Below are 24,089 nucleotides of genomic sequence, written 5' to 3'. Positions count from 1 at the left end.
CACACTCCTTCTTTAATTAATTAATTAATTAATTAATTATTTTTATTTTTGGCTGTGTTGGGTCTTCGTTGCTGCGCGCGGGCTTTTCTCTAGCTGTGGGGAGCGGGCTTCTCACTGCGGTGGCTTCTCTTTGTCGCGGAGCACGGGCTCTAGGCGCGCAGGCTTCAGTAGTTGTGGCACGCAGGCTCGGTAGCTGTGGCTCGCGGGCTCTAGAGCACAGGCTCAGTAGTTGTGGCGCACGGGCTTAGTTGCTCCGCGGCATGTGGGATCTTCCCGGACCAGGGCTCGAACCCGTGTCCCCTGCATTGGCAGGCGGATTCCCAACCTCTGCGCCACCAGGGACGCCCCCCACACACTTGCGTACAACCTGATCTTGACACTCTTTCCACTGAGAGATGGGGGTCTACGTCCCCTCCTCTTAAACCTGTGCAGTTTTGTGACTCGCATGTAACCATTAGAATGCGGCACGAAGTGACGCTCCACGACTCCCAAGTTTAGGTAGAAAAAGCCATGTAGCTTCTGCCTGCGTCACTGGAATACTTTCTGCGAAGGCTTCAGCCACCATGTAAGCAGTCTGACTACCCTGAGGCCGGCACGCTGTGGGGAAGCGCAAACTAGCAAGCGTGGAGACCACGTGGAGACAGGTCTGAGACTGCAGAGGGATGCCTGTCCAGCCCCCAGCTGCCCTGCTGCAAGCGCCACTTGATCGCACCCTGAGCCAGAATCACCCAAGATCCTGAGCCCTTCCCCCAATCCTGGCCCACTGCAACCATGATTACTGTTGTTCACCAATAAGTTTCAGCGTGATTTGTTCCACGTAACAGCTAGCAGACACAGCCCGTTTCTGGGGCAGCAGAGGCAGAGAGATGACCAAGGTCCAGCGGTCACTGGGGCACCAGTGTATCCTCATCAGACGGGTTCTGTGGTGTGATCGTGGCTGGGCTCTGGTTGGAGGCCAGCTGCTCGTCGTGTTCTTGATCACTTTCCAATCCTGGTTCTCTAATCACTCCTGGGAATCTGAGTGATCCCGCGTCCTCTCAATCAATTCCCTTCCTGCCCCAGGGGAGGTTTCTGTTGCTTGGAACTAAATCCATGATGCAGGCGTCCATGCTCTGTTTACACTGAAATACCTTTTTCTCATCTTTTCAGACTCAGCTTAGACATTCCCTCCTCCTGGAAGCCCTCCCTGACCTCCCAGGCTGGGTCAGCGGGGTCTGCAGCCCCCTGGGCTGCCCTCATCCCAGCTTTGCCCACTCTGTGTCACCACGGTCTGGGGACAGTTCTGTCTCCCCCACCGGACTGTGAGCCCCAGGAGGGCAGTGATTACTGCCACGTGCCCAGCATTGCGCGGCCTGGGACTGGGCACAGGGCAGGGGCTCAGGGGATGCCAGTTGGTTTAAACTTAGGCAGAGGGAGGCTTGGGTCCCTTCGGGAGACACTTCTACTGCTCCTCTGGAAGAAGTTTCCCAAGAGGCACGGAGGAAAGAGAGAGGGATGAGAATGGATTGTGGGAAGACTGGGTGTATAAATAACTCTCAGGGAAATGTGGGGTCTTTTTGCCTTGGAGATCTGGGTTTGGGTCCAGGAATTTTTTTTTTTTCCATGCTGGGGAAAGGGAGTTGAACGCCTGATTCTCTGAGAACTTGGACTCTGGACTCCTAAGTCCTGAGGGCGGGACTCCTGGGTCTGAGAGGGGAGGGGTCTGGGAGTCTAGACTCCTGGATCCGGAGGAGCTGGGTCTCCCACTCTCAGCTCTCGGAACCCCAGACACTAGGGTTAAGCAGGTGGGGACCAGGCCTCCGGGGACCGCCGTTCCCGACCCCAAGCTGCCCCCTGGTGGCCACTACACTCCTTCTCCACAAACCAGAGGACAGACCCGGCTTGGCAGTTTATTTCCGCTTCCCAAACCCCTTCCAGCCCCTGGGGCTCCCTTTCGCAGCACATCTTGGTGCCCTGTGAGGTGGAAAGAGAGGTGGTTTAGATAGTATCACATCCAGGTGGGGTGGGGCAGGCAGGGCCAGGCTGAGGGAGGGAACCTGGACGGTGCGGGGCCCTCACCTGGCATCCAGGCCTTCGCGGGTCCCTCAGGGGCAGGTGGAGGGGAGACTTTCCCTTTAGGAGTTTCTGCGATAGGGAGAATTTAAGGGGGGATGTCAATTTCCTAGGACCAGTGTTTCCCTTCCTCCCCCACCTCCTCCTCCCTCAGACCGAGGAGTCCTGGACCCCAGCTGCCCTCTCCACTTACCCTCTGGCGCCCTCCCTGGCCTGGGGGCTGGAGGTCATTTCCAATGAGGCTGAGGCCTCAGTCCAAAATCTTGGGAAGGTTAGAGGGGCTCGAAGTCTGGGGAGCGCCAGAGGCGCCTGGAGGGGAGGAGATTAAGAATTTTCGAAGATGAGCTGCAGCTGTCAGGCCCAGACAGGGATAACCCAGTGATGGCGGCGATGGGGGGTGGGCAGTATGGCGGGGTCTTGCCCCTAGTCCATGCTGTTTTTTTCCCCCTAACACCTCTGGCTTACTTAGAAAAAACGTTTGTTTGTCCATCCATCCATTCATCCATCCATCCATCCACCCATTTGTCCACCCATCCGACCAACCATTCGACCATCCATCCATCCATCTACCCATCCATCCACCCATTCATTCCCACTTCTATCCCCCCATCCATCCATCTGTCCGTCTGTCCATCCATCCATCCATCCATGCATCCATCCATCCATCCATCTACCCATTCATTCATTCATTCATTCATTCATTCATTCCTCCCACAAATTTCCTGAGCAGCTACAGTGTGTCCGGCACTGTTCTGGGCTCTGAAGAGACAGTCAGGAACCAGATAGACAAAAATCTCTGTCCTCATGGAGCCAACAGTCTACTAAGCAAGAGGCTTAACATGAGTCATCTGTGCACGAACAAGGAAATATCCCAGAGTGTTAGGTGTCCTTCCGAGAACTGAAATAGTGGAGGGGGAGAGTGGGGGGTGATCAGACATGAGGGTGGCTGGGGAAGGCCTCTTGGAGGAGGGGAAAATTGAACAGAAGCCTCAGTGCAAGAAGGATGTGGGCAGAAGCGCTGCAGTGGGTGGTGGGCTTGCTGGCTTGTTAGCAGAACAGCAGGGGGTCCACTGTTGCTGGAAAGGAGTTGAAGGGGTGGTAGGAGGTCAGAGAGGTGGGGAGGGGGTCAGATCCCCAGGCCTTATGGGCTGATGGAGAGGATGTTGGCTTTAATTCTTGGAGTCCTGGGGTCTTGGGGGCTTCTAAGAGGTGAGGGAGGGGATCTGATTCAGGTTACAAATGCCCAATCTTGCTGACTTTATCACAACCCCTGGGGCCCGTGCCACGCTTGTCCCTATTCTCCACATGGAGACACTGAGGATGGGAGAGGTCCCCCGTGGCCACAGCGAGGTGCCTGGGTCCCTTTGAATGACGGTGTCAACCCCTAGAGGGGGATTTCTCTGCTGGAGAACAGCATTGTGAGGAAGCATGTCTAGCCGGGGGATTCATCCAGTGATGAATGGATGAATCCCCTCATGGCAGGGACTGGCATCATGCCCATTTCACAGACAAGGAAATCAAGGATGAACTCTGGAGTCTGGAGCCAGGGACCTGGGTTCCAGTCCTGACTCTCTCGCCTTTGAGCTGGGTGACCTTCAGATCTTGGAGCCTCAGTGTACCCCTCTGTATAAGAGGGATCATAATAGCATCTACCTTATCAGGTTGTCATGGCAACTAAATAACTGCGTTAAAAAGCAGCACCAGGCGTATAGCAGGAGTTACACACGCACGTTAGCTATTCTCATTATGACAGTCACCTTGCTGGGAAGTAGCACACCCGAGGCTCTCTTCTGCAGCATGTTTTGAACAATGAAGGAACAGGAGTTGACTGGAATTTGAATCAGGCAGGGTTTGGGAAAAAGAGGAAAAGGCCTGCCAGGCAGAGGGCACAGCCTCGGCATAGGTGTGACCATCTGGCCAGAGGTGCCTGTCATCCTCTGTCCCCCTTCATTGTCCTCAGAGGCTGAGTGCCTCTGAATGTTTCCATTTGTTTTTGGCTGCAGGTCGGGATCTGTTTTTAGCTTCCCTGGCTGGTGTCACCGCCCCTGCCCCTCCTCCCAGCTGGCTCTCTTGTTTGCTGTGGTCGAATAATGTTCCCAGACTTCCTGAGCTGTTTGTTTGAAGACTGCCCAGAATTGATTGGATCTGATGTGTACTCAGCCTGAGATGCTAACAGAGACCTCCCCCTACCTCCCCGTTCCCTGCACCCCAGGAAGCCAGGGGCTTGGAAGCCAGGGGGGTGGGGGGAAGAAAAAAAGCAAGGCCAGGGCTCACTTAGAAAATAAGCAGATGATTTTGGGGGTTTTTAAGGTTTCTCCTCTTTCAGGCTGTGTGTTTGGGCAGGTGCAGTCACCTCTCTGAGCTTTTATCTTCTGGAAAATGAGGAGTGGAACATTTTTGACTTCATAGGGTTGTTGGGAAGACTCATTCCATTGATTCATTCAACGCCTATTTATTGAGCACCTACTATGTGTCAGGCACGATTCATATAACAGAGAATAAGGCAAAGTCCTAACCTTCAGGAAGGTGACAACCTGCTAACGGTGACAGAAAACAATAGACCATACACTCTGCCAGCCAGTGCAAAGGACTGAGAGAATGCAGCTGGGCAGGGGCTTGGAGGGACAGGGGCACTGTTTTCAATAGGGTGGTCAGTGAAGGCCTCCCTGAGAGGATGAGATGAGAAAGTGAGCCTGCGGAAAAGAGATATAGGCAGAGAGAACAGCTCGTGCAAAGACCCTGGGGTAGGGCACACCTGGGATGCTGGAAGGAGAGCCAGAAAGCCAATGAGGGGGGGATGAGTAAGGGAGAGAAGAAGCCATAGAGGTGTGGATGCCAGATGGCACCTCGTAAATGCGTGCAAAGAACAAGTGCCTGGCCTGTACCCCTGAGCACCTGGTCAGACTGGGGACCCCAGGGATGAATGGGACCCAAGCTGCCCACCTCAGACCAGTGCCTGACTCACCACCTTCAGCTGGCATTTGCTTCTCGGACTCTTTGGGGGCAGATGCAGCCGAGGCGGCAGAGGAGGAGTAGAGGGGGTCGCCTAAGGGAGACAGAGGGTGGGGAGGGGGTTATGAGCTACCATTTTCTTCTCACCTACATGTCCCCCTGCCTGGAGGCCCAGCATTCAGGCACTTTCTAGGCTTTGGAGGTAGAATGGAGAATGAGACAAAGGTCTACCCTCAAGAGGGTTAAACTAGAGAAAGCCATAGCCCCAGACCCTAAGGGATGCAAAAGTCTATGCCCCTGGGACCCCAGAATCCTGTCACCAGCCCCCTCCTCCCTCAGACCCAGAGTCTAGGCCTCTAGCCCCTCCTCCCTCAGACCCTAGGGATGCCAGTTCCAGCTCCTGCCTGGCCCTACTTACCCGCTCCAGTTCCTCTTCCTCGTCTTCCTTGTCATTGCTGTTCTCTGAGTCCTCAGCAGGGGCGCTGGCTTGGAACTGATGGATACTCACAGCCTCTTGGCCCTTGATCTTGCAGCGGCAGAAGGGACAGGTCTGGCTGTCTGAGTGCTGGGGGAGTGGGGAGGGAAAGGATCAGGGTCTCCCTGTTCCCCAGCAGGTCCCCTGGGACTACAGGGGCCTTTATCCCCAACAGAGTGATGTGGGGAGGACAGACAGAGGGAGGGAAATGGAGAGAGAGAGGAGGAATTATGAAGAGAGAAAGATGGAGAGAGACATGCAGGGCACAAAGGAGGGGCTGGACCAGAGCCCGAGGTCAGGAGGAGCCCGGGAGAGCCAGGGTGCTGTGCAGGTCTCAGCCCCACAGTACTGATGCTATGTGCTAGGAATGCCTGAGACACTCCGCGGGGCCGTATGTATTCACTGCGGGGAGCCCCACAGACACCCCCCTGCCACCACCACTGGGGCCAACGTTACGGCTGGGCCAGCCCTTTGGTTCTTATTATGACTGCAGGGCGCATCTCAGCATCAACCATCAGGGAACTTTGAAGAACAAGATTTATTACTCACAGGTCCTGGAGGGTACGGGAGGTTGCAGGTAGAGGGAAGGGAGAGAGGCAGGGAGGGAGGCGGACCTGGAGCTCTGCTTTTATTAGGGGCCGAATGGGGTGCCTAGGGTTTCTGGGGTTCATTATTTGTTGGCAAATTTAAAGCAGAAGAGCAAGAATCAGGGTACGGGAAGAGAGAAGCAGGACCACTCCAATGCTCAGTTACTTAGCGCTTTCTAAAGGGAAACTTCAAGGGTCGGGGTGGCTAGTTCCTTATCTAGTTGTTTTGCTACTTGCTGTGTCCGGGAGGTGGATGTCTTTGTTATGATAAGCTCCGCAATCAAAAGCTTAAGGTCTAACACTTACATCACAATGGAAAACTTAGTATCAGGCACCCATACTCCATAGGGGATCCCTTTACCCAGAGGCCTGGATCCTCCCTTGGAAGGTCACTACCATCAGCCCCATTCCCCTGAGAAGGCAGCTAAGGCTCAGAGAGGTAAAGCCACTGGCCCCAGATCACCCAGCGAGGGAATGCTACGAGCTAGGAACGCCTGGCCGTATTTACTGTGGCCAGTCCCACAGACACGCCCCTCCCACACCAGGGCCAATGCAGCATCTTCCACTAATAATGTAGCTGGAGAAGGAGAAGCAGAGGTGACAGATGCAGAGTGAGAGAGACAGAGGCATAAATGGAGCAAGTTTCTGCTCTCCCTGGGCCTCAGTTTCCCCATGTGATCGACGAGGCATGTGGGCGATCCTCTAGGGGCTTTTACTGTAGGGATGGGGGGGGGGGGACCGGGCGGGAAGGCAGGGCAGGGTCGGACCCACCTGCCAGGTAGCCAGGCAGCGGCTACAGAGCAGGTGACCGCACGGCTCCACCTTCACGTCCTTGTTGCTCTCGGCACAGATCTTGCAAAGCTCAAACGTGGAGTCCATGGCCCAGTACAGCTGCAGCTGCTCCTGGCAGGCGAGATGGGGATGACGAGGAGGAGTGGTGATATCAGCCATGGAGATGCAAGTCGGGCCACAGGAAATAAGTCCCAAACCTCTGCACCAGCCCTGAAGCCTCCCCTAAGTTCAAGGCCGTGTGTCCCAATGCCTCCTACACGCGCTTTTGTTATGGGACTTGTTCTCTGGGGGTGGTCTACACTCAGGGTTGCCAGATTCAGCCGATAAACATACCGGATGCCCTGTTAAATCTGATTTTCAGATAAACAATGAATACATTTTGAGGTCTAAGTGTGTCCCGAATATTGCACGGGATATACTTATACTCAAAATTTTGTTTGTCATGTCTCTCACCCATGGGATGGCTGGAAGACTAAAAGCTGACACAGGGGCTGCCTCTATCAATCTATCTGCCTCTAGTGAGTGCGCAAAGTGCATTAGCTGCTCTGATGAGCTCAGCGGTATCATTTCCTGGTTTTATTCCCATGAAAACCCCTGGGTAAGAGGCAGGCGGAGCTGTATTTTCCAGAGGAGGAACAGACAGGCTCAGAGAGGCCAAGTGATTTACCCCAGCTCACGTGGCCACCAAGCCAGCGCAAAACCCCAAGCCCTCTGGGAGTCCAGGGCCTGACTCATGGGAGAGGACCCCTGAGCCATGGTGCAGTGGATGCGGGCGGTGGGCGGTGAGCCGGGGAGGGAGGCCGGGCTTGGGCCTCACCTCCGACACGTGTATGCGCTGATGGGGTTCCATCCGGCAGAGTTCGGTCAGGTCCGGGTTGTGGTTCTTCCCATCTGGGTAGAGGTAGCTGGGGGAAGGGAAGAGGGGGTACCGAGGGGCCCTCCGGCACCCCTCACCCCGCCCTGGAGCATCTGCCCCAAATACATAGCTGGCCTGGGGATGTTTTCCCTCCCTTCTCCTGAAACTGGGATTTTCTAGGGCAAGCTGTGTCCTCTCAGGCCCCCAGGGTAGGGCTGTGTCCCCTCAGACTCCTCAGGAAGGGCTGTGTCCCCTCAGAGCCCCATAGAAGGACAGACTAAGTGACTCCAGCTCTGGAAGCACCAGATGCATGAGAAACAGGAAACATCAAACCTCAGGCCCAGACCTCTCAGAACTTTACCCATCCCAGAGTCTTCAGGCCCCAGCGTAATAGCATCTTAGTCACAGATTGCGGGAGTGACCAGATCCTAGAGTCTTAGGCTCACAGGGCTGGAAGGACCCCCGCCCCTAGTCCGTCTACACTATTCTCACTTCACAGAGGGTGACCGGGGCTCAGCGTGGGACAGGCGATGCCCGAGGCCACAAGGTGAGGCCTGGAGGGATGCAGAACCAGGGTTGTGGGCCAGGTCTGAGAGCCTGGCTCCAGGTCAGCCCACAGGAAGGTTCTGCACACCCTGGGTCTCCCGTCCAGGTCATAACTGCACCCCCAGATCAACTCGGGGCCACAGGTCCCCCAAGGCCGGTGGCTCTGCCTGGCCAGCCAGGGAGAGCAGTGCAGGCACCCCGGCCTGGGCCCTGGTGCGGCTTCCCACAAACACACTGTGTGCCCTGAGCTGGGCAACTCTACCTCTCTGGCCTCAGTTTTCTCTTCTGTAAAATGGACATAATTGTGCCTAAGGCAAAGATGGGTGGTGAGGATTAAGTAAGACAGTGCTCAGAAAACAAGCAGGACTTGCCCCCACACATAAGTACCCGGTGAGAAGGGAACTGCTAGAGCTTGGGGTCCCCTCCCCCCGCTCTTGATTTTCCCATCTCTAAAATTGTGTGTGTGTGTGTGTGTGTGTGTGTGTGTGTGTATACATAGGGCAGGGGGGTTAAACCAGACGGATGGTATTCACACTTATTTTAACTCTGGGAATCCTCCACTGCAATCTGACCTGGAACTCAGTACTTTATTCGTCAGGCCTGAATTCTGAGCCTGGCTGCCTGGCTTCAAATCCCAGTTCATTAGCTCAGGAGCTGTGTGACCTGGACAAGTGTCTCTGTCTCTCTGTGCCACAGTGTCCTCAGTTATCAGATAGAGATACATATATATATGTACACACACACACACACAATAGATTTTCATTACTTGCAGACTCTGCAATTTGCAGACTTGCCTACTTGCTAAAATGTATTTGGAAACTCAAAATCAGTACTCCCTGTGGCACTTTCACAGTCATTCATGGCCAGGCCCGCTCCCAGCTGAGGATGAACAAGGCAGCATTTGGCCTTTTCCTTTCAGTTCTCATACTGTAAATGTGTCCTTTTTACAGTCTATTTGGTGCCCCATTTTCCGCATTTTAATGCTTTTTCTCGGTGACTTGGCTGGCTTAAATGCCCTCCAAGTAGAGTGCTGAAGTGCTGTCTCATGTCCTAAGCACAGGAAGGCCGTGATGTACCTTACGGAGAAAGTACGTGTCGGAGATGAGCTTTGTTCAGGTGTCAGTTACTGTGCTGCAGGCCGTGAGTTCAATGTGAACGTATCGATGATATATCAATGTATTAAACTAGGTGTCTTTAAACAGAAATACACATAAAGGTTATTATGTAGTGACTGGTTGACAAAAAAATGTGACCAGAATCTTGCAGGACCCTACAGCTGTATTTCCCCTAGGAGCAATGGCTCAGGATTCACTAATTCAGTGTTGGCTGTGATTTTGTAGAACGGAACTACCACAAATAATGAGAAATAATGAGAATCAACTGCATATCTGTCTGTCTGTCTGTCTGTCCGTCCGTCCATCCATCCATCTACCTAGCTACCTAGCTACCTATCTAATCTATGTATCCATCCATTCTCTCTCTCTCTCTATCTACCTATCTATCTGTCTATCGTCATCCATGTATCTATCCATCATCTATCTCATAGTGTATCATATAGATATGACCGCTAGCTAAGGAGGCTCTGGTTAAATGTCCAGGGTGAGACTTGGGAACCTCACCTACCATTTTTTCCCCTCCCGTCCTACCCAAGGCAGATTCCGAAAGAGGGGCCCTGGGGCAGCCAAGATTACAGATTGAAAACCCCAGTCTAGCTTTTTGCCCAGTTCTCCTTCTGCTCTAACAGTCTAAATTCTAGAATAGGATATGGATATCTAGAAGCAAAAGCCCTTGAGTGCAAATCCAAGGAAGGGGACCACCGGGGTTGTGCCCAACTCCCACACACTCCTCCGAGAGCTGCTACTAGCCCAACAGGGCAGCTTAGTGGGAACTAGAAAAGGTGCCCTTTCCTCTGGACCCTTGTCTGCCACCTGCTGGAACATGGTAGTACTGCAAATTTATGTGGTCGACTGTGAACCCTGTGCCCTCAGGCGGGGTGATCTCGGGCAGTGCTCAATATGCATGACCTTTCGAAGCGCATTCTGTTGACACCCTCCCCCTGCTAGGATGGTGACTCACAAGCCTTCCTTTTGTCCTTCCAGGAGTGCCTGGAACAGAGGTTTGTTGAGAGGGATGGTCTGCAGGATGCTGCCATCTGAGCTCACGAATCCGATGGCCCACTGCCCCGGGTGAGTGCAGCTGGGCCGGAAGATGTAGCTGGAGGAGGAGGTAGGAAGGGATGGGGTGAGGGAGTGGTCACTGCTGTCCTTTCTGGAACTTCCCGGCCCTTCACCCTGTCGGGGATCCAGGTCTCTAAGTCCTTGCTCCCTTATAAACTTCTAGGCAATGAGGCACTAGATCCCTGTCTGCCATTATAGGGAATGTCTGCTGTGTTCACCTGCTTGGCTCCTCCTCCACCTTCACTGGGGTTTAGACAAAGCTGATTCTGGCTTGGCCAACCAGTCCATTTCAGGACCCTGACCATAGTGATGGGAATCAGCCTTGGGACTTTTGCTGGAAGTATTAGGAGTAAGGCACTCCATTTCTATAGGGGTTGCTAAGCTGGTAGGGTGTAAAGCTGGGGCTTCTAGAAACCGTTTGCCGCCATGAGGAAAGACTGTGGTTGAGAATGAGGCTAACAAAGAGGAAAGCAGGGGAAGAACAGGAACTGATTTCTGACAATAGCACTTGAGCACCTGGATCCAGCTGTGCCTGAAACCCAAACCTGGTCTTTTCAATTATGGGCATTAGTTCATTTCTTTTTCTTTCCCTTTACACCAGTTTGAAGGACAACTGGAAGAGTGCTAATACATACCATCTTGGGGGTCCTGCACCTCAGCCCTGCAAAGACTTAGGAATCTGACATCCTATTCCCTTAACTTCCAGGGAGCTCAGTCCCTCAATTTTTAGCCCTCTAGAGGGATCCAACAGCTCAGAACTCCTGGCCTGAAATACTTTAAGGACTCAGGTATCTGGTTTCCCAGAAGGTGGGAGGTCATATTTAAAATATTTAACAGATGGTACTGCATGGGCTCTAACCTATCAGAAACAAATCTTATCCTGGGGCAGGGTCTTCAGGCCCCCTTGCCAAACCAGGTATCGTCCCTTTAGCTGCTGGATCGTGGGCAGGTCTAGGTGGTCCCGGGAGAACCTAGGTTGTAGGGGGCACTCAGCATCCTACTTCTGAGTTCTCGACTCTCTGGGGTCCCATGTACTGCGGCCCTTCGGTTCTTACTTTCTGCAGGATGTCTAGGCCATCCAGACACCCCAGCCTAGGACCCAGACCCCTGCACCCTTGGCAGCCTTCTCCTCTTGAGTCCCGGCCCTTTTACCTGCCTGGCTTGTCTCTGTAGGTCTGCAGACGTGCTTGGACCTCATCGTAAGTGAGGAGGGCCATGTAGCCTGGGTGGTTGACTGCCAGGAGCTGCCAGTTCTTGAGGAGTGTTGGCCATGGCTAAGGTGGGGCAGTGCTTGGGTCAGGGAGGGGCTGCTGAGGAAGCGGCCCACACCCCTAGTGCCTCCCAGAGTCCAAGAACCCAGACACCTCCCTCATTCCCAAAGATATTCCCTCAGGAATATCTTTGACACAGAAGATTCCAGACCCTTCCTTCTCCAGAACCCAGGAATCCGGCCCCCATCCCCCTCCTCCCTCAGACCCACAAGCCCAGGCCCCCTGCCCCTCCTCCCCCAGGACCCAAGAGTCTGGGCTTCAGGCATTGGCCTTGCCTGACCTGGAAGAGCCTGGTGAAGATGTCAAACTCGAAGATGGACACATGGCCGCTGCAGGTGAGGTCGATAGTGGAGCGCAAGGCCAGGGCCGTGGAGCCAGGCTCCATGGGGTGGCAGATGCACAAAAGCACCTCAAACTCAGCCCAGGGCAGCACACACCTAGGTGCAGGGGCGTGGGGGGGAGGCGATTGCAAGTGAAGCCTCTGGGAGGCTAGAATGGGAGCACTTCTGGGAAGGAGGCAAGAGGGGCCTGGATCCTGGGTCTGAGGGTGGAGGGGCCGGGGGCCTGGACCCTGGGTCTGAGGGAGGAGGGGATGGGGGCCTGGACTCCTGGGTCCGTGGGCAGGGGCAGGATGGGGTCCCAGTGGTAGGTGCTCACTCACCGGGCTCCGCACTGCTCTCTCCAGAAAGTGTGGGCCAGGACCTTGGTGAGCTGGTACGTGTTTCCACAGTATTTGCCCCCAGGGAAGAGTGCGCCCAGCTCCGTGCACATGTGGCTGAAGATGAGGGTCAGCTTGGCCAGCTGTCGCCTGCGAGGTTGGGCTCTGAGGACCTGGACTTGACCTTGGGGCCCCCACTGACACCTCCACCCTCTGGCCAGAACACCCACAGGGGTGAGGCCCCCAGAATCTGTCTAAGGTGTCAGTGCAGGATAAAAGTAGATTCCAAGACCGCCTGTTGCAGTCCTGATGCCTCCCCACTCAGAACCTTAGGTCCCCGTCTGTGAAGGAAAGGGAGGTACCGCCCAATATCCAAGGCATCCTCCGGCAAATAAATCCCAGCCTCTGCCTGAAGCCTTGCCTAGCTGGACGTGGGGACCACTAGGGCTGGGGCCATTTAGGGCGGTCTGAGTTCGGAGACTCCCTGTTGTTTTTACCAGCACTGGGTGGTGGACCCCTGTGCTTCCTCCTGCTGGCTGCCTCCCTGAGGGGCCGTTCAGGACGTGGCGAGCAGTAGAGGGTAGCTCTGACACTTAGTTGTGTGACTTTTGGCAAGTTCCTTTTCCCCCCAGCTAAGCCTCAGTTTCCTCAACTGTGAAATGGGCATAAATACAGGATAAGTACAGCCTCTGCTTCACAGGGGGAGCGATGAGGATTCTTACCCGTCTTACGAGCACCTAAAATGCCAAGCACAACCTGGTATACAGTCGGCACTCAGGGCATGTTAATTACTATTACTGTCCTTATTCTTTATATTAATAGCCTCCAGGTCTGTAGGATTCCTGATGCCTCTTTTTTTTTTGGCTGCATCGGGTCTTAGTTGCGGCACGCGGGGTCTTCACTGCAGCGTGCAGGCTTCTCTCTAGCTGTGGCGCGCGAGCTCCAGAGCACGCGGGCTTAGTTGCAACGTGGCATGTGGGATCCTAGTTCCCTGACCAGGGGTCGGACCCGTGTCCCCTGCACGGGAAGGTGGATTCTTAACCACTGGACCACCAGGGAAGTCCCCCTGATGCCTTTTATAGGGCCAGCCTTGACAGTTTCTAAGCACCCTCCCTTCCCAGAGTCTGTAATATAGTCACTATTCACATGTGACTGGTCCAAGTTGAGATGTACTCTAAATGTGAAATACACACTACATTTCAGAAACTTAGTGCAAAAGGAAAAAAAAAGAATGTGAACTATCTCATTAATCCTCACCTTATATTGATCATAAGTTGAGATATATTGGATATAGTGAGTTAAAGAAAATGTTACTAAAATTTATTTCACCTGTCTAAAAAAACTTTTTGTAATATGTCTACTAGAAAATGAAAAATTACATATGTGGCTTGTATTAGATTTTAGTGGAAAGTCCTGGTCTAGAATCTCCGTCAAAGAGTTGCTAGGACCCCCAACTCTAGAAAATCCACTGAGATACTCACTGAACCCCTAAGCTTCCTACTTTCTAGAACCTACTGCATCTAGAACAGTGGTTCTCAGTGGAGTTATACCACCATTCTAAGGAGCTTCTAGAAATTTACTTGAGGCTGGATTGTGGGGACAATCCCCTCCAGTTAGATTTACCCACACCCCACTCAATTTTCCAGTGTCCCATCAGACATTCGTGAAGGTGGAAAATCCGTTTATAATGATCTGAGCTTAGAACCCAGTTCAGTTTCACGTAAGCATTTTTTATGGCCATGCCCCACAGCTTGTGGGATCTTAGTTCTTGGACCAGGGATTGAACCTGGCCTCTCGGCAGTGAAAGCATGGAGTCTTAACCACTGGACCGCCAGGGTATTCCCTACATAAGCATTTTTTGCACTTTGAAAATTGATTCTGAATTTTACAGAAATTCACTGTCCTATGTATCCAGGGAAGTCTGTCTGATTCAGCAACAGAGTGATTTTTCCCTCCAAGTGCAAGTGTCTGACTAGTCAATTCTACCTTCCAGAATAATTGTAACTATGCCTTGGCATTTTCATTTGAAATATAGGTAATTTTATTATGAAGAACATTCCTTTTATCTCTTCCTTATAATACATTTTGGGCATTATAGTGGTTTTTTTAAAAAGAATTATGAATAGGTAGGTTATTTACCTTGTGTATTTCATTTCAGGATGCATTTAAAGAAACACTATAAAATATTTTCTCTAAAGAAGGGGCCTGGGGGCCTGCTGGGATTGACAGCCGCTGTTCCAAACCTTGTTCTGGGCTCTAGGCCTCAAACCTCTGCCCCTGTCACTCAGCAGCCCTTTCCCCGGAATTCAGAACCGGAGCCGGCAACCTGCAGACAAGCGCCAGGGCCCGAGCTAGCTCTTCCTCAGGAACTGAATAGGCTCCGGGAGTCCCCCAGGCGGGGGCGGTGATGGCGGCTTAAAGAGCACTTTGTCTAGCGACCCTCATGCAGGAAGCTCCCTGGGGTCTCCACATTCCAGGCTGTGTGTCTAAATCCTCTGCGAGAGCAGCCTGCTTCTTAACCAAGAAAGAGGGGGGAATGGGGAGCTCAGTGCCCAGGTGCCCAAGGAAGGAAAACCCTAGGTGGCCCAGTTTTCCATGTTCCTTCAGGGAGAAGGGCTTGGGACCGGGACCCCTGGGTCCGAGGGAGGAGGGAGCTGGGGGCATGACCTTGGACCCACTCGCGAGCTCACCTTTGTCCTGGCGCTAGGGCTCACCTGAGTCTGGAGCCCTCCCGGAAGAGCTCGTCGTTGGCAGTCTTCCGGCCCCGGGGTGGCAGCAGTGCCGCCACCTGCCTGGTCTTGGCCTCCAGGTTAGCGAGATAGACCACGAGAAAGTCCTCCGCACCACCGGGACCCTCGGGGCCGCCTCCGCCGCCCGCCCGCCGGGCGTGCGCCACCTCGCGCAGCAGCTGCGCGGTGCGGGGCAGCAGGTCCCGCAGCGAGGGGGGACTCGAGGCGAGCCGGAGGTCCTCGCATTGCTCTTCCAGGCGCTGCAGCAGCCTCACCGCCCGACCGAACGCGTTGGATTCTCTCCACTGCCGTCCCCGCAGGGCCGCCGCAGCCATGGGTCCCTCCGATGCCGGAGGAGGTGAGCGAGCGGCCGGGAGAGGCGCGGCCCCGCCCAGCCCGAGGTGGGGGCGGGACGGGGCTGACCAGGTGAGGGCGGGCCCTGGAGAACCCGGGAGGGGACTGCCGGTACCTGTGTGTCCAAAGGGGGCGGGGGCTGGGGACTCTGGCAACTGGGTTCCTTAGAGATGGGGTTCAAACGTCTGATCCCCAAAGAAAAGCCGGATGGGGTGGCTTTGGTGGGTGGCGATAGGACTTCCTGAATGGGTGGGAATCGCAGGTAAGGTGCCTGGGCCCCTTCTGGGAAGGGCTGAGGACTGGGTCCCAAGATAGCAGTGGAGGAGGGGTTGGGGGAAACCTAGGACTTTTGTTGGGGGCGAGAGTGGGGCTGGGAGTTTAGCTAACCCAGACCCTGAAGGGGATGGGGTTGGAACGTGGCTTTCCTGGGTCGTGGCTCAAAGTTTGGGTCATGGGTCGTGGCATGGGATTAAAGGTCAGAGAGCTGAACTTTCTAGGAGGAAATGTTAGGGGAATAGTGTGGTCCCTCTGTCCCTGAGAAGGAACACAGCGGGCCCAGGCCCGTGGGTCCCCTAAGAGCAGGAGGTGGGAGAAGGGTGTCCGAGGGAGCAGGAATTTGGTGACGTAATTCCCGGGTCCCCACAGCAGGGGCCTGCGAGAAATCGGGCTGGAGTTGAGACACCCAGATTTCCAAAGGAGGTGGGGGCTTGTGGGTCCTCAGGGGATGAGGCGGGAAGATGGGGTTCATGAATGCTGAGGCCCAGGCGCGGCTGCTCAGCGCAGGGCTGGAGAGACGTGGTTCTCTCCCCAACCTGCGCCACCTGTAGCATCTCCCCAGCCAGGGCTGTGCGCTGGGCGGCCAAGGCGCGGGGGCGTTGTGGGCCGGACCGTCCCTCTGCCCCCAAGGCATCCAGGCCACGCCCCTGGGCGTCCTGGCCACGCCCCGGCCAGGAGACTGGCCAAGTTCTGATTACAAATAATGCACATACCTAGAGAATTTCCAATCAGAGAATAATAGTAATAGCTAACATTTATTAAACATTTACTCTCTTTCGGTCCTTGTGTGTCAGGCTTTACATTTTCTCACTGAATTCTCAAAAACTCTTTGAGGTAGGAGGGGGAGAGAGATGAGGATGAGAGATAAGGCTCCCATCGCACCCCACTCTCCTCTTCAGCCCGCATCCCCCATCTCTCAGAACCCGAGAATCCTTAACTTGTGGAATCTTCGAATTTACATCTCAGACTAAGCGAAGACCCGGGCTTTGCCGTCAGGATGGAGGGGTCCGCCTCCCAGCTCCTTGCGTTCCTGCGCCCTCTGAACCTGTTTCCACCTCCGCGAAACAGGATGAAAACCCACTGGCCTGGCAAAAATTCAAAGTTTTGATTATACCAGGTGTTGACCAGGAGCTGATGGAAGTGTAAACGGACAAATTAGGTTGAAGAATAACTTGACAGGATCCATGAAAGCCTTGGCAGGGCAAGTCCACTGCCAGCTACCTCCTTCAGAGCCGTGGCTTGTAAACACTTTTGCTCACATTGGGACGTTATACACCTGAAACAAACAGTTTCACAGGGCAATCCTTACCCCGACTATGTGCATGAGCTCTCGTATCTTCTATTCAATTTAATTTAATTTCATCAAAGGGAAAATCGTGTTTGCAACCCACGAAATTGATTTCACAACCCACTAATGGATCTTGTTGGGCAGGTTGTGAAATACTGCCCTAAGAAGCTCCAAGAGACGTGTTCAGGGATGTTAATTGCAGCCTTGTCGGAAATGGAGAAAACTGGAAACAGGGCAAGTGTCCATCATCAGAAGCAATGAATACATTGTGGTATCCGTTCACAAAGGACTCCCACAGAGCAGTTCAAGTGAATAAACTGGACACACATTCCAATAGCCTGAGTCGTGAAAACGTAATGATGAGTGTACTGTGTTGAATAGTGCCCCTCCACCATTTGTGTCCACTGGAACCTATGAATGTGACCTTATTTAGAAATAGGTTTTTTAAAAAATTTTTTAAAAATTAATTAATTTTATTTATTTATTTTTGGCTGTATTGGGTCTTCGTTGCTGTGAGCGGGCTTTCTCTAGCTGCGGCGAGCGGGGCTACTCTTCCTTGAGGTGCGCAGGCTTTTCACTGCTGTGGCTTCTCTTGTTGCGGAGCACCGGCTCTAGGCGCGCGGGCTTCAGTAGTTGTGGCTCGGGGGCTCTAGAGCGCAGGCTCAGTAGTTGTGGTGCACGGGATTTGTTGCTCCGCAGCATGTGGGATCTTCCCCGACCAGGCCTCGAACCCGTGTCCCCTACATTGGCAGGAGGATTCTTAACCACTGCGCCACCAGGGAAGCCCAGAAATAGCGTTTTTGTAGGTGTAACCGAGTTAAGATGAGGTCACACTGAATTAGGGTGGGCCCTAAATCCAATATGACTGGAAATTTGGACACAGACACAGGTATACCCACAGGGAGAAAGCCATGTGACGACGGAGGCAGAGATTGGAATGATGCATTTATAAGCCAAGGATTGCTGGGAAACATCAGAAGCCAGGAAGAGGCAAGGAAGGACCCTCCCCTAGAGCCTTCAGAGAGAGCATAGCCCTGCCAGCACACTGGTTTGGGGCTCCTAGTCCCCAGAATTTTGAGAGAATAAATTTGTTGTTTTAAGCCACTGAGTTTGTGGTCCTTTGTTACAGCAGCAACAGGAAATTAATACAATGAGTTTTAAAAAAAAAGCAGGTGCAGAAGGATTAGTACAACACAGTGTTGTTTATACCAGGTATAAGAAAACCTGCAAAGAGAACTCCCTAGCGGTCCAGTGGTTAGGACTCCGTGCTCTCACTGCCGAGGACCCGGGTTCAATCCCTGGTCAGGGAACTAAGCTCCCACAAGCTGCACGGCATGGCCAAAAAATAAAGAAAAGAAAAGAAAACCTGCAAAACCAAGGCTCTGTATTATTGGGGGATGCATCGTATGTGATGATAGTATGAAACCATGAGTGGTAATGTTGAGCATTAAATGCAGGACATGTCGAAGGAAAAAGATGGACTCTGAGGATACAATGGGACTACGATATCGTTAACGCTTTAATTTAAAAAAACTGGGTCAAATATGGCAAACTGGTTAAGAGTTCATAGAGTTGCAAAGTGGATACAAAAGCAGTGGATGAGGGCTTCCCTGGAGGCGCAGTGGTTAAGAATCCGCCTGCCAATGCAGGGGACATGGGTTCGAGCCCTGGTCCGGGAAGATCCCACATGCCGCGGAGCAACTAAGCCCGTGCGCCACAACTACTGAGCCTGCGCTCCAGAGCCCATGCTCTGCAAGAAGAGAAGCCACCGCGATGAGAAGCCCACGCACTGCAAAGAAGAGTAGCCCACGCTCGCTGCAACTAGAGAAAGCCTGCCCGCAGCAACGGAGACCCAACACAGCCAAAAATAAATAAATAAAATAAATAAATTTATTTAAAAAAATCAGTGGATGGTAAGAAAAGATACTGAAAAATCATTATCAGTTAGGGAAATGAAAATCCAAACCAGAAGGACATCCCACTTCACACCTGCCGGGAAGGCTATAATCAAAAAGACAGACAATAATAAGTATTGGAGAGGCTGTGGAGAAACTGGAACCCTCGGACAGTGCTGGTGGGGATGTAAAGTGGTGCAGCTGCTTTGGACAACGGTTTGGTAGCTCTTCAAAATGTTAAACATAGAGTCATTGTATGATCCTGGAATTCCATGCCTATGTATATATATCACAGAGAATTAAAAACATATATCCACACAAAGATTTGTGGAAACAACTTAAATGCCTGTCAAATGACAATGGATAAATGGGTAAATTAAACGCAGTATTCCCATATAATGGAATATTATTTGGCCATTAAAAGGAGTGAAATATTGATACAGGCTACAACGTGGATGAACCTCAAAAGCATTACGCTAAAGTAAAAGAAGCCAGTCACAAAAGACCACATATTGTACGACTCAATTTATATAAAATGTCCAGAATAGGCAAATCTATAGAGACAGAAAGAATATTAGGGATTGCCTAGGGCTGAAGGAAGGGGGTTAGGGGGAAATAGGGAGTGACTACTAATGGGCAGGGGGTTTCTTTTGGGGATGAAGAAATGTTTTAAAATTGATTGTGGTGATGATTTTACAACTCTCTGAATTCACTAGAACCACTGAGTTGTACACTTTAAATAGTTGAATTGTAGGCTATATACATTATATTTAATAAAACTGTTTTTAAAAAGTGGAGGCCGGACCCCTGGGTAGCCACAAGAGGGCGCACTAAGCACAGATTTACCTCCTCCCTTGGGAACTGAGTTTCTCAGGCCCTGCCCGCAGACCCTGGCCACACCTCCGAGAATCTGGCCACGCCCCACGGTTCTGACCACACCCCAGGATATGGCCTGCCCTTCATCCAGGCCACGCCTCTGAAACTTTGCCCACACCCCCAAGACCCTGGCCACACCCCGAGACCTTAACACACCCTAAAGCCCAAGTCACACCCCAAAGCAGAGTCTGAAGCAGCAAATTCACACTCCCAACTCCCCAAGCTAGGAGCACAGATGCATGCACAGACTTAAATCCTCTTAGAAACACAGAGCCTTAAAACCATGACTTTTAATTTGCAAGCGTTCTTTTCTTTTTTGAAATCATTTTAAACTTATAGAAAAGTTGCAAGAATAGGACAAAGGTTTCTTGTATACCCTTTGCCCAGACTCATCAATCGTTAACAATTTGTCAATTTCCTTTATTATTTGCTCTCCCCCTCCCTCGAACCATTTGAGAGTGTTTCAGACATTTTACCTCTTTGCTTCTAAACACTCCGATGTGTATCTCCACATCTAAGAACATTCTCTTACACAGTCACAGTATGGTTATCAAAAGCAGGACAATTAACAGTGATACAATACTAGCATGTAACACTGCAGCCTATATTCAAATCGCCAGTTGTCCCCAAATTATCCTTCATAGCAAACCATTTTTTCCAGTCCAGGATCCAATCTGAGATCCTGTGTTGCATTTAGGTTTTTGTTTGTTTGTTTGTTTTAATTTAGTTTATTTATTTTTGGCTGCGTTGGGTCTTCGTTGTTGAGCGCGGGCTTCTCTTTGTGGTAGCTTCTCTTGTTGCGGAGCACGGGCTCTAGGCGCATGGGCTTCAGCAGTTGTGGCTCTCGGGCTCTAGAACGTGGGCTCAGTAGTTGTGGCACACGGGCTTAGTTGCTCCGTGGCATGTGGGATCTTCCCGGACCAGGGCTCAAACCCGTGTTCCCTGCATTGGCAGGCAGATTCTTAGCCACTGCGCCACAAGGGAAGTCCTGCATTTAGTTTTGATGTCTTTATATTGTCCTTCAGTCTGGTACAACCGCTCAGCCTATCTTTGTGTTTCATGAAGTTGACGTTTTCAATAAATCACAAGCCACTTCTTAGCTCTTTGGTAAGATGTCTAGATTTGGGTTTGTCTGACATTTCCTTGTGATCAGATTCTGGTGGCAGGAATATTATAAAAGTGATGCTGTGTCCTTCTCAGTGCACGGTATCAGAAGTTCGTACACGATGTTGGTCGTCCCATTCTTGGTGATGAATTCCTTCACTTGGTGAAGGTGAATTGTGGAATCTCGGACTCACCGACTCACCAGGTCAGTGTCTCCCCTTTCTGGGCCTCAGTTTCCCTTCCTGTAAAATGGAGGTGTGGCTGACTTGAGGGTCTGCTCACACACCGAACCAGCAGACGTGTTCTGTTTAGTTCTTATGCTTGTAAAAGCATTTTGGGGGGACAGCACCCACATTTAAGATTTGGCAGATTTCATGCAAGCGCTTGGAAGAGATATTCTCTGACTGAGAATCTGGGTTTACTCAGGGTGGTGATAACAAGTGGAACTTTGCAACAGGGGCTGGGCCCCCAGAGAAATGCATTGAAAGTATGACTTCTGCCTCTAGAATGCAAGGACTTTCACAGATGAGAACAGTTCTTGGTGGTGGTGGTTAAGGGGGGTGTTTAATTCTGGGAGGGCTGGGGGGGATTGGGACCCTCTATATAGCCCTTCTCCCCTCTCCTTGGAGTCTTTCTTCAGGGGAAGGGGGCTGGGTGTGGAAGGACACGTGCCCAGTCCCAAGGTCAGGAAGCTGAGAGGGGGTTTCCATGTGTGGAGAAGCGAGATCCTTTGTTTTAGAGAAGTAAGTTACCAAGGTCAGTGCCGGGTTCAGCTTTTGAACCCGGGGATAGTTTCTCACACACAAAGAGGCACATCACCCACAGTCTGGACCCACAGGTACAAGGAGATCTTGACACACACTCCAGGCTGGTGATGGGGCTGGCACCTACACTCTCATCAAATCCTCATCAACCCATCAGCCCTCAGACGTGGGCATTATTCCCATTTTACAGATGCGGAAACGGAGGCTCGGGGCCTGAAGTCACCTGATGAAGGTCACATGGCTAGGGAATGGAAGGGCTGGATTCGAACTCAGTTCTAACTCCGGGGCCTGTGCTCTCAACGACACACCACCTGTTATCTTGCACCCTTTCCACACACACATGCATGTGCACACGCTTAGAATAATAGGCACAACCACACACAACCTTCCTGTGAGTCAAGAGGGCCCAGCGACTATGAGCGTGGGTTTAGGAGGCAGGAGACCTGGCCTTGGACGGGCAACTTGCTCTCTCTGAGTCTCAGTTTTCCCATCTGGAATATGGGTGCCATCATGGTCAATACATGGCTGCTGATATTTGCTCCCAAATTGGTCACACAGTGTGACAGGGGACCAGACACAGCCACAAAGAATCGCAGACACCATAATGCAATGGGGAGTGGGTGAGGCTCACTCATTCTACCATCACTTCTCAGGGGTCTGCTCCGTGCCAGGCAGTGTGCTGGCTGCTGTGGGTAGGGCAGCAGGAGGAAACTGTCCTCCCAGGGCTCACAGTCTGCTGGAGAGACAGTCATTGCACATGACCTTGCTCATGTGGTGGGATTATCACGTGGGAAGTTCTCACACACAGCTGCTTGCAGGGCCCAACAGTCACCCTCTGTAGTGGGTTGAGCGGTGGCCTCCCACAAAGATATGTCCCCATGCTAACCCCCCAGAACATTTAAATGTGACCTTATTTGGAAAAAGGGTCTTTGCAGATGCACTTAAGGTTAGGATCTCAAGATGAGATCATCCTGGATTACCTGGGTGGGTTTAGGGCTAAGCCCAATGACAATTGTCCTTGTAAGAGCCAGAAGAGAAGACACAGACACACAGCAGAGGAAACCATGTGAAGATGGAGGCAGAGATTGGAGAGATGCAGCCACAAGCCAAGGAATGCCAGCAGCCACCAGAAGCTGGAAGAGGCAGGGAAGGATCCTCCCCTAGAGCCTTTGGAGGGAGTGTGGCCCTGCTGACACCTTGATTTTGAACTTCTGGCTTCCAGAACTGTGAGAGAATAAATTCATTTTAAGCCATCTAGTTTCTGGCCATTTGTTACAGCAGCCCTAGGAAACCAACATGTCTTCCAAATCAGGCAGCTCTAGGGACACCATAGCCCAGAGGCAGCATCAAAAGCACTGGCACATGGTCACAAACACACACACAAAGACGCACGGCCACCTAAGTCAGGAGGGCCACGTGAACATGGGCCACCCAGTCAGAGCTGCCCCAGAAGTGCGTGTGCATGGATGTGTGTGCGTGTGTGTACACACACACACACCCCTAGCCTAGACCCAACAGTGTCTCCTAGGAAGACGTTAAGGCAGTGGGCCCCACAGATACAGCATGTTGTGGAGTCACCACAGCTGAAATGTTCACAATCACCGAGACATACAAAGACCCAGAGGCCCAAGGAGGGCCCCCCAGACTGAAAAACCCACACTCAGCATCACTCAGAAACACAAACACACAGTCACTCAAGAAGACCAATAGAATGGGACCAAGGTTGCCAACTTCTCCCAAAGGACACCCCTTTCTCCAAGGCTGGAGGCACTGGGGGCTGACATGGGGTCCAGCCCTTTCTTGGGGGTTCCAGCTTGTCCTTGCCCCGCCCCATTGTACATCCATCTTCCCTTCCCAACGGGCAAATCCCTGTAACAAATCACTTATCCATATACCCACTGTGATGTTGCTTCTCTGATCGAATAAAGACTCCCGATGATATTTACATCCTAACCCCTGGAACTCTGTGAATGTTACTTCATATGGCAAAAGGGATTTGGCAGACGTGAGGAAGTTAAGGATCTTGAGGTGGGGAGATTATCCTGGATTATCTGGGGGGAACTGGGGGAATCACAGGGTCCTCCTAAGAGGGAAACAGGAGATCAGAGTAGATGTACAGATAGAAGCAAGAAGGTGCTGTGATACAAGGAAAGGGCCATGAGCCAAGGAATGAGCCATGAGCCAAGGAATGCAGGTGGCCTCTGGGAGCTGGATAGTGCAAGGGACCAGATTCTCCTCTAGAGCTTCCAGAAGGAACCAGCTCTGCTGACACTTTGACTTTGGTCCAGTGAAGTTGATTTTGGACTTCTGACCTCCAGAACTATAAGAGGATGAATCTGTGTTGTTTTAAGCTGCTGAATTTGTGGTGCTTTGTTACCGTGGTAACAGGAAATGAATGCAAACCCTGACTGATACGTAAGAGACGCGTCCAGACAGT

General features: G+C 52.2%; 1 protein-coding gene across 1 annotated transcript; it reads right to left on the bottom strand.

The window, feature by feature from the left end:
* Window positions 1–1,913: 1,913 nt before the first annotated feature.
* On the bottom strand, window positions 1,914–15,430 carry CBLC (Cbl proto-oncogene C). Its single transcript, XM_068528376.1, has 12 exons — window positions 15,081–15,430; window positions 12,370–12,516; window positions 11,989–12,145; window positions 11,590–11,711; window positions 10,337–10,474; window positions 7,676–7,763; window positions 6,838–6,969; window positions 5,423–5,569; window positions 5,018–5,098; window positions 2,246–2,361; window positions 2,059–2,124; window positions 1,914–1,953 (listed from the first exon to the last, which is right to left on the bottom strand). Exons 1-11 carry the CDS (start codon window positions 15,428–15,430, stop codon window positions 2,115–2,117), a joined length of 1,488 nt encoding a protein of 495 aa, XP_068384477.1. The 3' UTR covers window positions 1,914–1,953; window positions 2,059–2,114.
* Between the last annotated feature and the right edge of the window lie 8,659 nt (window positions 15,431–24,089).

The sequence above is a fragment of the Eschrichtius robustus genome, chromosome 19 (genome assembly GCF_028021215.1).
Source record: "Eschrichtius robustus isolate mEscRob2 chromosome 19, mEscRob2.pri, whole genome shotgun sequence".
Taxonomy (NCBI): domain Eukaryota; kingdom Metazoa; phylum Chordata; class Mammalia; order Artiodactyla; family Eschrichtiidae; genus Eschrichtius; species Eschrichtius robustus.
The sequence above is the reverse complement of the archived record's forward strand: the minus strand, read 5'-3'. Positions and strand labels throughout refer to the sequence as shown.